This window comes from Mchenga conophoros, linkage group LG16 (assembly GCF_057382185.1).
Source record: "Mchenga conophoros isolate Kocher_MC1m ecotype Shallow Benthic linkage group LG16, M_conophoros_male_GT1.1, whole genome shotgun sequence".
Classification (NCBI taxonomy): domain Eukaryota; kingdom Metazoa; phylum Chordata; class Actinopteri; order Cichliformes; family Cichlidae; genus Mchenga; species Mchenga conophoros.
Genome location: NC_140541.1, coordinates 36,623,344 through 36,639,805, shown reverse-complemented (window position 1 = coordinate 36,639,805; position 16,462 = coordinate 36,623,344). Strand labels below are relative to the sequence as shown.

At 39.8% G+C, this 16,462-nt stretch overlaps 1 protein-coding gene across 2 annotated transcripts in view; it reads right to left on the bottom strand.

The window, feature by feature from the left end:
* tmem163a (transmembrane protein 163a) overlaps positions 1 to 16,462 on the bottom strand; it is a 64,418-nt gene that overhangs the window by 42,958 nt on the left and 4,998 nt on the right. Inside the window, exon 2 of one of the 2 annotated variants that reach the window (XM_085249248.1) lies at positions 14,090 to 14,209. The exons of the other annotated variant lie outside the window; for it this stretch is intronic. Coding sequence (XP_085105374.1) covers positions 14,090 to 14,209 — 120 coding nt within the window. The remainder of the gene's footprint in view (positions 1 to 14,089; positions 14,210 to 16,462) is intronic. 2 annotated transcript variants of the gene reach the window in all.

The window sequence follows — 16,462 nt, the reverse complement described above, 5'->3', positions numbered from 1 at the left end:
GGGCAAAGTAACTCTGACAAACACTTTGACTTATTTTGATTCACAGCCAAAGTATGCAGAAGAGCATCTTTGAATGAAAACATGTCAAATCATGAAGCAGATGGGCTTCTGCAGCAGAAGACCACACCAGATGCGACTTCTGATAGCTGAGAACAGGAAACTGAGACTACGTCCACACGTACACGGGTCTTTTTGAAAACGGAGATTTTCCGTTTTCGTTTTAAAAAATTATCCCGTCCACACGTAAACGCAGAAATGAAGGAAAACGCTGCTAGGAACATGCCAAAGCAACAGGTGGCGATATATTCCTAACCGTGCAGAAATGTTGGCCAATCAGAAGTCTAGAAGCCTCGGTGGGAAAAAGTAAACAAAGCTGGGGCATAGAAGCAGAACCGAGTCGTATGTGTGGAGGGACAGTAACTGTGTGTATATATAAGCATTTAAACACTGCAAAGAGAACAATCAACAGTAACAGTATTGTAGAAATTCATTTCACCGAAACAATAACGTGGCGCACACTGTGACGTCAAAAAATGCGCACACCTTTGACGCTGCGTTTTCTCCGTTTTTCTCGTCCACACATAAATGCAAAAACGGAGTTTTAGAAAATATCCACCCTGGCTGGAGTTTTTAAAAATCTCCGTTTTCAGTGACCGAAAACGCCGTTTACGTGTGGACGAAAGGTGCAAACGCATAGAAAAATCTGCGTTTTCAAAAATACCCGGGTACATGTGGACGTAGCCTGAGACTACTTGCTTCTGCTCACCAGAATAATAATAATAAAATAATAATACATTTTATTTGAGGGCGCCTTTCAGAAACCGAAGATCACCTTGCAAGAGAAAAAATAAGCAAATAATAAAAATAAGGTAGAGTATTGGAAATAGGACGAAAGCACGGCTCCATCCTGCCTTGTATCAATGGTCCAGGCTGGTGATTGTTGTGTAACGGTTTGGGGGATAGGCTTTGGTACCGGCTGAGCAACATTTAAATGCCACAGACTGCCAAAGTATTGCTGCTGAGCATATTTGTCCCTTCGTGACTCTAGTGTGCCCATCTTTCAGGACAAAACTCAAATGATCTCAACAATAAGTTCACTGTACTCAAATGATCTCTGCAGTCAGCAGATCTCAGTTCAACAGAGCACTTTTGGGATGTGGATAAACACGAGATTCACATCATGTATGTGCAGCCAACAAATCTGCTGTGTGATGCTTTCAGGTCAGCGTGAGCCCAAGTCTCTGAGGAGCTTCCAGCACCTTGTTGAATCAGTGCCATGAATAGTTCTGAAAGCAAAAAGGGACTAGACTTTCTGGGTGTTCCAGTGAGGACAGCACACAAACAGAAGCACTACTGCGGGTTTTGCCCTGATTTACTAATAGATGTAGTAAAATTACCAAGGCTCATAAAGGAGAAAAATGTTTTAAAAAGAGAAACAACTGCTGTTCTGGTTGGAGGGGAAACAGTAGGACTGTGATTTTATACCTCTGACATTATTCTCAGCCTAGTAGAGAGTTCATAAATGGCTTTGGAATTACAGAAAGGCCTGAGTATAAATACATACACCGCCCACAGTGTGATACATACAGATTTATGCACATGTAACTAAACGTCCAGTCAGTAATGATTAAGAATCGACTTTGAGCATTAAAATGATCAAATCCTTGACATTAGTGTGAGCATTTCAGGACAAGAGAGATAAGAGAGATCTTTATTATTACTCTTTAAGTATTTGCACTGATTCTACTGCTTTAAGACATGTATTAATAACCTCAGCCTACATCATGCGGCGTCATGTTGGGATGTCACACCTATATGTGCGCGCTTATGTACAGTGGGCCTAATTGGTCTGCAGACGCTTGGTGTTGAAGAGGAGGAGGGGAAATGGGATTGAAGCATCTGGTGTGAGAAACTGCTGATAACAACCTCAGTGCTGCAGTCTAGGATCTTCAAAGAGTGCAGATAGCAGGGGATCTGTATATTGTGACAGTGTGGTGTAATAATGCGGTATCCCTGCACTGTGTTATGATAGTTTTCATTATAAAGAGAAACATGGCAGCTTACAAGTGCATCTCACTCTTAAAGCCTTGTGCATTAACCCAAAGTAATTTTTTTTATTATTATTAATTTGTGTGTTTTTTATAGAAAAAACACACAAATTAATAATAAAAAAAAATCTGTAACTGTAATGAAGAGCAGTTAAAGAAACTGCAATAAAAGCGATAAGAAATAAAGAATATTAGAGATATTTTAGTAAGAACCAACTTGCTGGAATATTTTTAAATGGTGTATTTATATTTGCTATTAATGTCACTTTCTTTGTTTACATCATTGGAGTCTCTCGTTTCTGTTGTTAGTTAGGTGCTGTCTCACTGCTCAGTTCAAGCTGTTTAAGCTCGCTTGGTAACCCATTCAAACCAGTGCAAACAAACCAAACAGAGCTCATACGAGCTGCAGTAAACCCCAGAGATCCCATTGGCGATTAGTGAAGACTTACCATTGGCCATGGCCAGCAGCTATCAAGGGCAAAGGACTAGTTTTCTGCGTGGCTGTTGCAATTTACAGAAACAGATATTGTTTAAAAGCTAATAAAAAGCCAAATGACTGTCAGATAAAAGCTGATTGACTTCAGCTTGTATTTCAACAAACATGTTTCCTCATTTGCTCTTTATGAAGACGGGAAACAAGTCTGTGCAAGCTTGATTACTCAAGAGTTCATAATAATAATAATGGACTCCAAAAAGCTTCTGTCTGTGGAGATTTAAAGCTAGATTATGCTATTTATTTATAATATTTAGTCCAGATTATATGATCTGCAATTTTAACAATTATAAGAAGAAGTTGTTATGAATCTGAATCTTTAATGAATCTCATAAGTCAAGAACACTGCAGGGGCCACGAAGTGATGCATCACACAATAGAAGCTATGCAGGACAGCCGCCGTAGCGCCCCTGTAACCTTACTCTATCCCTGAGAAGTCAAAGTACCCTCGTCCCCATTCTGCCAACAGGAAGATACACCAACCCGCTGAATGCAGAGAATCCTACACAGAGCAGTTCCATTCATAGTATAATTGATAGTGAATGGTTAAGAGTCTCAGCACATGCCATCAAATTATGACGCGCAAAGAGAGCATTATCCTTCTCACAACACAACACACAGACACGGCAAATAATGGGACGCTTGACATTTAACAAGATTAGCATTTCAGCTAATCTGTGGCCTTAGCCCAGTTTGCTACTCTCCATTGTTTTACTATTGTCTGATAATCAGAAGCACCTGAGGAATGATGAGTGTAATCACTAAACACTGCACAGATACGGAGGAACTGAAAGCATTAACTGTGGAAAGGAGTATCTGTGATTTGACCTGATATGTTTATAATTTACACGGGTATAAAAATAATGTTTAGAAAACAGTAATTTGAGGCAAATTACACACTTCAAAGTCCAAGTACATCAATCAACCCTAAAATCCATCTTTTAACATAATAACAAGCTTCCATTCCAGCATTTGGCTCATAAGTAGACAGGAAGGCTGAAGGCTCAGAGAGTTTAGATTTAGCCCTAAAAGTGGTGACTGGAGGGGAAAAACTCAACGATCACTGAAATGGCTCTTTTGAAATTACATATTGAATCTGTAAATGTTTTATGAGTTAAACAAAAAAACAGACTGAACGAACGGAGCTCAAACACAGATGCAGAACGCAACACCTGCAATCTGTTCACATTCAAATAATGCTTTCATTTGCACCTTTGTGCCGGCAGAGGTAAAGGTTTCGTAATTATTTAAGTAAAGATCTTGTTTGATCATATATGATCAGAGTGAATAAAATAGATTAGTTCCAGCAGAAGTAGAATATACGGCACTTGAACACCCAGAACAGTAACATAAATGAAAAATAACTTGATGGGTGAGTTTAAAGCGTTCTTAGATAAACATATACACACACACGTGCACAGAGGTGTACTAACAGGCACATTTCTTAGTTCTGTCTGCGCAATACAAAATTCATGATCTGAATGAGCCCACAGATGGCTGCCAATTTCATACCCTGACATGCTTTTTCTGAACATTATGTTCATCTGTGCATGCTTTTCATTGTGCAAGTCCAGCAAGTCTGCAAGTACTCGAATTGGAAAAAGTTATTCTTTCGGGACTGAAAGCCGGGACGACAAACAAGGAATTTTTCAGTATTTATTCTGAGCCTAAAAAGACAGCAGCGAGGATTATACAGTCCATAGAAGTTGTCCTGTCGTGGCATGTGTGGCATAATATTTCTGACACATTTAGCACTGACAGACAGAAAAAGACGACTGGCTGACGCTACAATGACACACAATGACCATTTGGACCAGGAGATTAAGCCTCATCCAATTACTAAACTCATCCAGTAATCACATAAACAATACACATCTGGGGGGCTACATAAAAATAGAAACTCCTACCAAGTCAGAGCGTGTACGATAATGGGAGCGAAGGCAAAACAAACAACAGCAACGAAAACGCCAATAGAAACAGACTGCAATTGGGAGCGAAGGTAAAACAAATGAATAAATGATTGTGTTTTCTACCCCGAGGCTCCGTGGCGACAGGGGTGGGGTCGAGTTTTCAAGTAAGGTGGAGGCAGAATAAAGGAAATAGAACATGGCGAGTGGAAGCTTCTGAAGAAAGAAGGTCTGGGTGGAGAGGAAGAGGAGGAAAAGTAGGAGGTGATGAGGGCCTGGGGGAGTAAAGTGCAGAGAGAGGCAAAACTGGAGCAAGAGAAGGAGGGAGGAGGGAGAGAGATGTATATTAGCACGCCTGTTTCTGCAGTGACTGCCTGGATGTGATAAATGTCCTGCAGATAGCAAACAGATATCGTACAACTCAACACAAACGTCACTTTTTTACAGACTCTGCTGTCTGCGATTTACACTTTCAGTCATTTATTCTTTGTGATGGTAACATGAGATCTATAATGATAGTGAGGTACTAATGAAAGCGTCAAATGAAACATGAAACTCATGAGGTTATGACTGAATCCTTACAGGAGGTAACACTCCAGCAGAAGTGTTAAAAAAGCACAACTTAAATAACTACAATCCGGTGACCAGCCACCGTTACACATTTCTGCCTTAGCTACAAATGTGGATTCATGTCGAGCACCGTCTGTTCAGATGGCTGCGTGATTCACATCACTCTATGAAAGGTTGTCATTATTCTTTGTTTATTTTAGTGTAAATAAATTTTATTAAAAGACCAACGTCGTCAGGAGCTGTGTCTGTGACCCAGCATTTTGAGTTTATTTTATATTTTTGATTTCTTATGTTATATTGGAAATATGTAAAGTTATTGTGCTATTTTTTTAGTTGGGCTTGTGTTGTGTTGTGTTTAGTCTAGTCTAGGTTTCATCTATGCCCCTGCGTTTGTGAGTCTTTTCCTGTCTTCTGTGTCCGTCTGTCATGTGTTTCATGTCTACATTTCTCCAGGTTTCCTGTTTTATTTTGAAAGTCTTATATTTCCATGTTCGTTGTGTTTAGTTTTACTTTCCTTTGTGGCATCATGTTTATTTGTGTCAGCTGTGTCTCCCCGTGTTTCCACTTCCCTCATTACCCTCCTCTGTATTTAAGTCCTCCTTCTGTTCTTTGGTGGGTTTTCTGTTTGTCTTTATGTCACAGAGTTTCTGCTTCCTACTGTTCGGGTTCATGCTCAAACTCACGTTTGGATTATTTCACAGTTACGTTTGTTCCCGTTCAGTTTCATGTTCTTGTCGCTCATCGTAGTTTTCACAGTCTAGTTTTCCCAGTTGAGGTTTTCGTTTTCGTTTTCACTCCATAAAAACACCGGCGTTCTCTGGCCGTGACAAAAGTCTTGTTTTTTTCTTACACATGTTTCACTTTAACTGCTGAATTTTTTAAGAAGAGATTTTCTGAAAACTGGACACCACAGTGCTGTCAAATTTGCTTAAAAAGGAGAACATTTTTTAGGGAGGATCTTAAGCTATAGATTTAACACATATTGTCGTGGTTCTACGACATATTGTCGTAGAACCACGACAATATGTCACAAAACTAAAAAGAACCACGACACAATATGTCGTGGTTCTTTTTAGTTTATCTTTTAGATCATTTATTTTCTGTGATTTTATTGGTTTTTAATGGTTTTGTCTTTTTTTTCTAGCTCTCTTAGTTATTCTTTAGTATTTTGGTAGGAACTGGTTGTGGACTTCGGGAGGTCTAGAGCAGGTCCACTGCCGGTTCAGATAGAGGGGGAGGAGGTGGAGGTGGTCAACAAGTACAAGTACCTCGGGCTGTGGGTGGACAATAAACTGGACTGGTCATGCAACACAGAGCACCTGTATAAAAAAGCCCAAAGCCGACTGTACTTCCTCAGGAGGCTGAGGTCTTTTAACATCTGCAGGAAGCTCCTGAGGATGTTTTACCAGTCGGTGGTTGCTGGAGTACTTTTCTATGCTGTGGTGTGCTGGGGGAGCAGCACAGCAAAGAAGGACTCATCCAGGCTGGAGAAACTGATCAGGAGGGCTAGCTCTGTGGTCGGCATGAAGCTGGACACTCTGGTGACAGTGGCAGAGAAAAGGACATTAAAGAAACTGATGGACATTATGGACAATGCCAGGCATCCTCTGCACACGGCCATTAACAACCAGAAGAGTCTGTTCAGTGACAGGTTGCTTCTCCCAAAGACAAGAACTAACAGACTTAAAAACTCCTTTGTCCCACACGCCATCAGACTGTTTAACTCCTCTCTGGAGGGGAGAGGGAGGGGAAACAGGAGGACAAAGGAGGGGGGAACAACTAAGCTGTAGTGCCTCTTCACCTCACTGTGCAATACCTTTTGTGCAATACTTTTGTTAATAGTCAACAGTGCAATAGACTCAATACTTGAAATGTGCAATTCACTTGTATTTTTATTTTTATTCCTATTTATTCTATTTATCCCCTTTGTATATTTTATTTATATTGTCTCTGTATTTATATATATGTGTGTGTGTATAACTCTGTAACTTCTGTCGGTGCTGTGCTTTTTTGGAAATCGAATTTCCCAGAGGAACCCACCCGAGGGATTAATAAAGTTCTATCTTATCTTATCTTATCTTAGTTTCTAGCCCTCTGGTTTTGTTACTGTGCCTCCCTTGTGTTCCCCGTGTTACGTCTAATTATCCTGGTTTCTATGTTCGTGTATTTCCTGTTTTACTTTGACAGTGCCGTGTCCTATGTTAGAGTATTCTGTTTCCTCCCTGTCTCGTGTGTGTCATTAGTAGGGATGGGTACCGGTGTCCGGTGCCATGATGGCACCGGTTCTGACATAAACGGTAGTAACCAGACCGAAAAGCAGCGCACATTTCGGTGCTTTATTTCGGTGCTTTTTTTTCCTGAGCTGTGATACACTTTAGATTCTAGCCAATCATTTTACGTTTCCGAGGATAGTAGGCGGGGCCAGGTACGTACGTTCTGTTAGAGCAGAGCTACAGATTAAAAATGTCCAAGGCGAAGCGGTCAAAAGTCTGGCTGTACTTCACAGCAAAAGATGCAAACTCAGCAGCAACAAGTGCTTTAAGCTGATACTGTGATACTGTCAAAGGAGCTAACACCTCAAATCCGATGAAACACCTGGCGACGCATAGCGTTTTTTTAAAAGCCCAGAAATGCGCCGTATTTGACAGCTTGCTGCGAGACCTCACACCGTGCACATCTACTGCGGGCGGGTTGCCTGTTATGCAACATCCCCCAAAAACACGAAGAGGAGAGTCCTGGCCCCTAGCCCTGCCAGTGTAGCAGAAATGATGACGGATGATGGTGGCAGCAGCCGTTCTTCTCTGCGTGAGTAGCTAATTTACATTGAGTAGGCTAACCACGTTATTACATTAATGCATGTAAGGTGAACTAGCAAACATCATCATAGCTACATGCAGCTGTCTTCTTGTTTGATGGCAGATACTCCCTTCACCCTGGCTAAAAAGGCTAAAATGACCAAAGAAAAAGTGGAAAACAGTTAAACATGAGAGGTTTAGGACAAAGTTTGTGTTTTTTCCATTGTTTAAGCACTGCTTCCAGCCAAGAGTGATACCATATATGCCCCATAGCTGCAGAAAAGGCTAACATTGTTATATTTTTACAAAAAACAGCTGAATATGAGAGGTTTTTGGACCAATTTTGTGTTCTCCATTCTTTAAGCACCGGTTTGAGCACCGTTTGAGCACCGGCACCGTTTCAAAAGTACCGATTTGGCACCGGTATCAGATAAAACCTAAACGATACCCATCCCTAGTCATTAGTCCCCGCTGTGTTTCCCTCCTGGTCCTCGTTACCCTCTTGTGTATTTAGTCCTCTGTCTTCCTCTGTCTGTTGGTTTGTCTGCCTTTCTCCCCCCGTGTTTCCATGTTTTAGGTTTCCTGTTTTCAGACGTGACACATATTGACAGTTTTCTTGAATATAAAGGCTGTATTCATGGGAATTTAAAAAAAAAAAATCGTTCTCCTCTAGGTCTTCTGGTTTTATGAAGGTCTTTCAAAGATTTTCTATGAACATTAGCTGCTTGTTCGCTCATTTTCAGTCCAGTCCTCGTACTTGTACCTGACCGTTTTCAGAATCGTGTTTGTTTTAGTTCGTTAAGCCCCTTAATACTGACCTATGAATCATTCAAGCATAAAAATGCATCATAAACCAAAGCTGTGTCTACACATAACAAAATAGCTCATTTTAAATCGTATCCTCGGGCGCTTCGCTACAAACCGCTTCTTTTAAAAAAACTGAATTTATGAAGATGATAAATGCTAATGCTAACAGTGTGAGAGGCATCAAACTGTATGTTTTAACCAACAAGGTGAAACTAAGGGAAAAATCTGCAATATAAACCCTTTAAAGACAAAAAAAACATTTATACTGAAAACTATTATTTCCAATAAACAAGTTACACAGCAGAACAAGTTTGTGATACCTGTATTCAGTCAAGAGAGCATTATTTAATCGAGTATTGCACTGAATGAGTTTATGAAGTCAAAGAAAATGGGCCTGAGTAGAGACGAGCAGAGTTTAATCTGTGACATCAGTCAAACAGGGGTGTCATTGTGCCTTCAGCACATGTCAAAGATTACAAGTTGGTGTATAGGTTGTGTTACAGAGCTACGTTTTTTTTCTGCATGCTGGGCTTCAGCTACTTCTGTCTCCAGCCATGCAGTCGTGGCACACATAGATATCCATAAAGTGCTGGATTATTTATAACTATGTTGGGCTTTTGCTTTATGTATCTGGGTTAAATCACAGTAATTACGCCCCGACTGCATGAAGAGAAAGAAGGAAAAGTAAACAAGAAGCACAGAGGAAGACAGAAGACTGAAGGAGAAGCTGCTGAAGACAAATCTATTTATTTCTGTTTCCTGCTGTCTTACTCTTACTCTGCTATATTTATAATTTCACAGTATTTTAGTAACATTCTTCCTCTTTTATGTCCTCTACTTCACATCCTGTCACTACCGCACCACCACATTTCCTTCTTTCTTCTTCCGTCTTTCTAAATCTTGCTTTGGCGTCTTCTCAATCTCAGCTTTATTCCCCTTGGCCATCCTCCTGCTTTAACCCTCTTTTACTCATTTCTACCACAATCTTCTGCTTGCTCAAAATTTAAATGGCTGTTGGCAACAGGCCTGATTGATCTCGTGGCTGCCTATTAGTGTGGAGGCCTATAGCCTGCTCCTAAATGTCCTAGAGGCACTCTGAAAATCATTCCTGTTGGTGTGCACTCAGTCCCTACTCTGAGTGTGGAACAGCTTCTCAGTGGACTGCCTGGCAAGCACCATAAAATGTACCATATGGCAGAAATCCTCTAATACTAACAATTCACACGAGAATCTTTAATCAAAAACACTTGAAGGCTTTATATGTTTATTATATGCTGGTTGATGGCAACACAGAAAAATCAGTTTTCTACTTGAAGGAAAGGTGTATGTTACAGTCACGCATGATGCAAAAACACCTGACTTTTACATGTAAGCCTGCAGTTCTTGTCTCCAGTCATAACAACACATCAACATAATTCTCAGTCCACAAAACTAAAAACTAAACAGTATGTTTTCATACATTGTGCATCCATTTTCAATGAATACAACAAAATTAAGACTGGAGTAGAATTGATTTGATGCTCTGTGCATCATATGAATACTGTACTAAACTGCATCTAATATTATTTAAAGACTCATATTTTTACATATTAGTCATGTATATTTGTGTAGAGTGAAAAAAATGAAAGTTGGAGAATGACAAACTACTGTGAAAACTGTTTATTTTTTCAATACTTATCTATTTTATCTATTTATTTTATTTTAAAAATAAATTTTCATTGATTTCATCATCCTGTATATGAATATCAAAGTACTTGTCCATCTATCAGTGTGATTACCAAGATATAAAGGAAATGTTGTCGTCATCTTCTAGTTTCCTGTGTTTCTCAGTCACCGAGTTCATATAATTACCTGCTCACACTCTGCTGGACAGCTTAAAGCACAGAGATGTTCCTGCTCCTTTCTCTTCTGGTGTGGTCTGTGCTTTCTCTCTCAGTCTGATATGTCTGATAAAGCCTCAAAGACTTGTACCACTTTCACAGGTGAATACCTAACCACAAAAGGCAGCTTCTCAAGAGAGGTTGCAAGCTCACCCAGAGCAGCCAATCATGACCGAGACATTCGAGAGTCAATACAATTGAAAGTAAAGCAGAAGAGGCTTGCAGTGAACCCTTCTCCTTTCTAAATGTTAAAGTGCTGCTAAAGGTCACGGAAGGATAGAGGATTATTGCAGATTTCCACAGAGAGAGCTGAAGACAGAGAAGAAGAGGAAAAGGAAAACTAGACGGGCAAAAGCTAAAAGGCTGGCAAAAACAGGATCCAAAAACGGAGTTTTGTTTAAACATGTCCACTTCAGGAAAACTCATAAAAGCTATATGACAGTAGATATTTTGCTTGTGACAGAATCAAACTATCTTTTGCCTTTGCCAGCAAATCACAGAGAGGGAAAAATGAGTAAGGAGGGAGATATATGCTGAGAAAACCCATGAAGATGAAGTAAACAAAGCAGAGTGTAAAGAAATACGTTGACAAGATGTAAAACATAAAAAATGGAAGATGGTGGGCCTGAAAGAGGGAGAAACTAGGGCACAAGCAGGAGGAAACGACGCGCTGGTATTCTTTAAAGTTGAGCCATCGCAACCACTAAATCCCCAACGCCGCCTGCCAGGACTCATCACGCCCGGTCCTGCCTCGTCCCCTGGCGCCATCGTACCTTCCAGAGCTTCATTCATTCGTCCATAGCCATCTGCCTCTCTTCCCTCTACTGCAGGTGGCAGGAGAGGAGGTGGAGAGCAGTGCATTCATACTTTAATTTTCTGACCAAGTTCCCCTGACTTGTCTTCTCAGGGCTGCGTTTAGGAGACGTGGAGGTAAGCGCATCTACACATCTGGGTACCTTCTGCTCTCTTGTTCTTGTTTTTCTCACTCTCTCAGTTTAGAAGTTCATTTTTTAGTGGGTCATCCTGTTCTTCTGCTGAAGTCTCTGTTCTCTGTGCTGAGAGTCAAACAAAACACACACACACACACACACACACACCATTCTACATTTCGCCTCTTTCTCCTCATTCATCCCTGCACTAGCTTCACTCTGTGAGCTGTATTAATTCATGCCAGCATTGACAATATAATATTTATTTTTTTCTCATCTTGGTTTATTTTTACACATAGAGGTTGTATTTTTTTTTTTAAATGCACTGAATGCTGATTACTGTGGGTCTGAAGAAGAAGTGCTACTCGTATCCAGATTTCATCAGCTAATTAAAACTGTGTTTTAATTACGAGTTGATATCTGTATTATAATATCCTTTTAAATATAGGTAGCGATTTTAGGACAATCTGTGTGGAATAATCTATTCAGCATGTTTTGAGGAGCTATGCTAAATGACCAACAACAGCACAAACGAGAGCAAAAATAACCCGTACTACTGGATGTTGCATGAAAGACAGACCACACCGTCCTCCTCCCCTGCCACCTTCTTCACCTCTTTGGGGATGATACCTGCTGGCCATAACACGAATATTCTGTCCAGTGTCTTGTGAGTGTGTCTTCAGGTCTCCTCCATGTTATCTCACATTATCTTTAAAGAGAGCCCAAAAACTCTTTAGAGGAGACTTTGTTTGCTAAATGGATCATTATCCATAGCTAAGGACCGAAGCACATTTTTACCAGTAAATCAACAGCTTTGTCTTTGGGCTTCACTGTTTTAGCTAATCACTGCAGACCCTGCCCTGGCCCAACTGTTGCCCACTTCGTTCGTCCAACACTCATGAGCAAGAATGCAAAACACTGCTGCTTATTCACTTGAGACACCAGCTCACTCCAAACTGGAGTGGACAAGCCAGCCTCCACCAAAGTGGAGGTGCTAATTCTCCTCTCTACTGCAAACCCCATCTACACATGTAGCTCCTGCTTGGAAAATGAGCTTGTGCTTCATCAGTATTTACTTGAAAAGACAAAAGGCTTGAAAAGGTTGGGACACATCACAACTTGAATCTTAGCAGAATGAAGAAGCAACAACCCCTTTGTCACTGCAGACTGCGCCCTCACACATTCTGTAAGTCATAAGACAAGAAACTGTGTTGAAACTGTTGCACGCAATGTGAAGAACTTCCAAAAGCAAAAGCCTTTTTGTTCAAATCAGATGAAGTGAGTTTTAACTGCTGAGTGTGAGTTAAATAAGTAGTTAAAGAGGCATGAAGACAGTGGAATAGTTATTACAGCTCTCAGACTATATTTACTTCCATGTTAGACATTATATCGCTTACAAAGGCTTCGAGGATAAACCTGAATTTTGAAAAAGTAAACTTCTGTCAGACTTTATTACATGATTTGATGCTGACAAATTAGTTTTAAGCCGTGTAATTCAGAGATTATGAAATTACTACAAGTGCAGCAGAAACAGACGTAACCTCTGCAGTCTAGCTATGATGAAGAAACTGTTTACCTCGAGCTTGCAGAATAATAGTCTATTTATGCCGAATCCTCACTTCAGTTTTTGTAAACAAAAAGGTTTATAGTGAAATTACAGCACTGTGCAAAAAGTCTCAAGCAACCCTAATTTCTTTGTATTTTGCTTCAAAACAGCCAGACTGTCTATGGACATTGGCTCCATGAGTGAACATCTCATTTTCATTTCAGACAAATGGTTTGTTTGTTTGTCTGTTAAACACATTTAACACTGACTTATGAATCATGAAGCATAAAAAAGACAACAACAGAAAACAACAACTCAAATGTTTGTACGGTGATCAAAGCCTGTAGCTAAAAATTCAAGCAGTTTCACAGCAACTCCTGATGTTTTCTTTGGAGCAGTAATGTGTTCAGTGCTCCGTCACTTGGACTCTGGTGTTATATACAATAGCTATAAATTTCTCCAACACAACAGCTGACAGAACACATCTGGTGAATTAATATCAGTCTTTGTTGAACCAAACACGCAGCATCAAACCAGAATTTCTGAATTAAAAAAAGGACAAACTGCTACAAAACACCAGCAACAAACAGCAAAATGTAGCGTTTAAAATCAATTTCTGAGATTCAATCACTTTATCATGTCAGCACAGGTATCAGACGCGCTCTTTGTGGTCATACACTCCAGACATGTGTGATCTGTTCATCTCCATTTCAAAACAGTAGCAGATGAAATGTGCTGGGCTTCAATTTGCTTCACTTTTATAACTGGGAAAGCTTTTAGAAATGCTATGAATTTAGCGTTTAAGCGCTTTAACTACGGAATCACTGTTCATTCATCAGCACATTTTTTATGGCTTGGTATGTTAGTCACATCGTTTCTCCTTTGTGTATGGTTTGGTTAAATCCAAAGTGCTAAATGGGATCTTTGTCATGAATTAAACCAGAAAAAAAAACGTTTTAACATTATACAACTAAGTATTTCAATCCTGAGTCTTTTCCAACTCCTTATGAGAGGGTTTTGTTTTTTTTTTTACTTTAATGTGAGTTTTGACAGTAAAGTGAGAACTAAACAGCTCTATAGTTGCTAAATATGGCAAAAAATAGCAAAGTCTCACTGAAAGCTGCCACAGCCAGAATAAGAGTGACGACGATGGAGAGCCAAGACACCCAGAGCGCCTTCTTCCTGTAGTTCTGTGCTTCATGGGGCTTCAGGCGCATGCTGCTCTCCAGGAGACCTGCAGTCAGACACATAAACTCTGTTACAAGGACAACTCTCTCTTTTTTTGTCTCTGGTTTGCAAGGTTCATTTAATGAAACACTTTGTGATCAAAGGTAAAGTAGGTGGCAATCTGAGTTATTAATACACTTAAAAAGGCATTCAACTCTCTTTAACCCTGAGTAATTAGTTTAGTCTACTGAAAAAAAGCCTAAAGGCAATCATGTGTCTCTGAGTCCCACAGAGAAGAAGTGTTAAGATGAAATCTTGAAGATACAGAAAGATATTCTAATATAGTTTAATTCAACATTTTGCGCAAATAACTGGACTCGGGGTGTTTAGTACAGAGCGCTCAATGTAATAAAGGTTTACTGTGATCAGTAGAAAAAAAGAATAAAACAGAGCAGCTATAGCACAGTATGCTGGAGTTTTCCACAAAACTACCCGCTTTGTTTCAGGTACACTTTCAAAAGGGTGTCCGGTGGAAAAAACTCCTGGGACCACTGATGTGCCCTACTTTTCCAGTACATCCTTGTATAAGAAGAATCTCAGATTTCCTTCAGTGTGAAGGAAGGTCACTGTGAAGATCCATTTAAAAAGTTTCAGTGCAACACCATTTATAATGACTCAACTCCAAATGGCCCGGCAGACGTCTTCGTGGGTAATTATTATTGTCTTCTCATTCTATCACCTTCCAAGAGAGCATTAGAGGTTCATGGAATAATCTGGAAACACTGAACGGTAAACCGCAGCTCGTGTATGAAACACATCAACAGTGTCTGATATTCACCTTTCTTTTGAACCTCAACAGCACCCGTATCACTCCGCCACCAGCACTCACAAATTCAAAGCGTACGGACGCAGTAAAGTAGCTCCTGACTTTTAGTGTTAATATCATTGTTATTGTGTTATTGTAAATAACTAAAACTAAACTAAAACTACATTTAGACATGAAAACAACAACTACACTTGTGAAAAAAATGTAAACTTACTGAGACAATTTTCTTAATTTGAAAAAACTAACTAAACTAAAATATTGTAGCGGCATTTGTTAGCTTTAGTATTTATTAGTTTCATAGAAATGGAATAAATAATTCATGTATTTTAAATAAATCAAACTGTGATATTTTACAGCTTTATTGGACGGATTTATCAGGCAGCCCACAGACTACAGAGATGTGGTGTTAAAGAAAAAGAGAATAACTCTTGGTCTAGACATTCACATGAATTTCAGCCCTGCTGTGGTGTGAGACTTCCTCGCCTGAAGTCACAGACTAAACAGCCCAGATTCTGGACTGCCTGAAGCGTTTTCATTGTCATGAAATGTGAGGATGGCTCTGCAGAGTCATGCATTATTTATAAGTCTGAACTTTTACATCCAAAAGCGATTGTAAGGCTGTTTTCTTTTTTCTTTTTTTCCTGAAATGTGTCCTGGGGACTGTCACAGTCATCACAAAAACAAGTTGAGAATAGAAATTAATAAAGGGAAAAACGAGTAACTGTCAACCTGTGAACTCCCTGAGCCAAATGTTTGGAATGCAACTTGAAATCAGCTTTTGAGATTTGCTTTAAAATCGTCATTAGATGATAGTTTATGCATAATTAGTTCATATTCTCAGTTATTACTGCGATATTAAGAAAAATGTATATTTTTCCCACGCAGTAACACAGCTCTGTGTTTAGCCTTTATTGGAGCTGAGACTTTATTCTTCTGGTCAACTCCAATCTAAAGGTTACAGTGGTCACAAGCTCAAAACTCCCTTTAAATGGCAACACAGAACTGCGTCACAGACGAGGGAAAATCTGCTGATAAAAAGCTGACAAGTCATAAGATCGTTTCATAAAGTGAAAGTGGTTTTACTAAAGGACACGCCTGATGGCTGAACTTGTCTTCAGTGGTGCCAAATTAGAGAAAGAGGAGAGCTATGTTGGGGCTCAAAGATAAAAAATCATCTTTGAAAGAATGATGAACATTAATGCGGTCAGACTGAGCAAGCGCTTTGGTGAAATCCAGAACTGAATTCAAAATCCTGCTCCTCACATACAAGGTCTTAAATAATCAGGCCCCATCTCATCTTAATGACCTTGTAGTACCATATCACCCTATTAGAGCACTTTGCTCTCGCTCTGCAGGCCTACTTGTTGTTCCTAGAGTATTTAAAAGTAGAATGGGAGGCAGAGCCTTCAGTTTTCAGGCCCCTCTTCTGTGGAACCAGCTTCCAGTTTGGATTCAGGAGACAGACACTATCTCTACTTTTAAGATTAGGCTTCA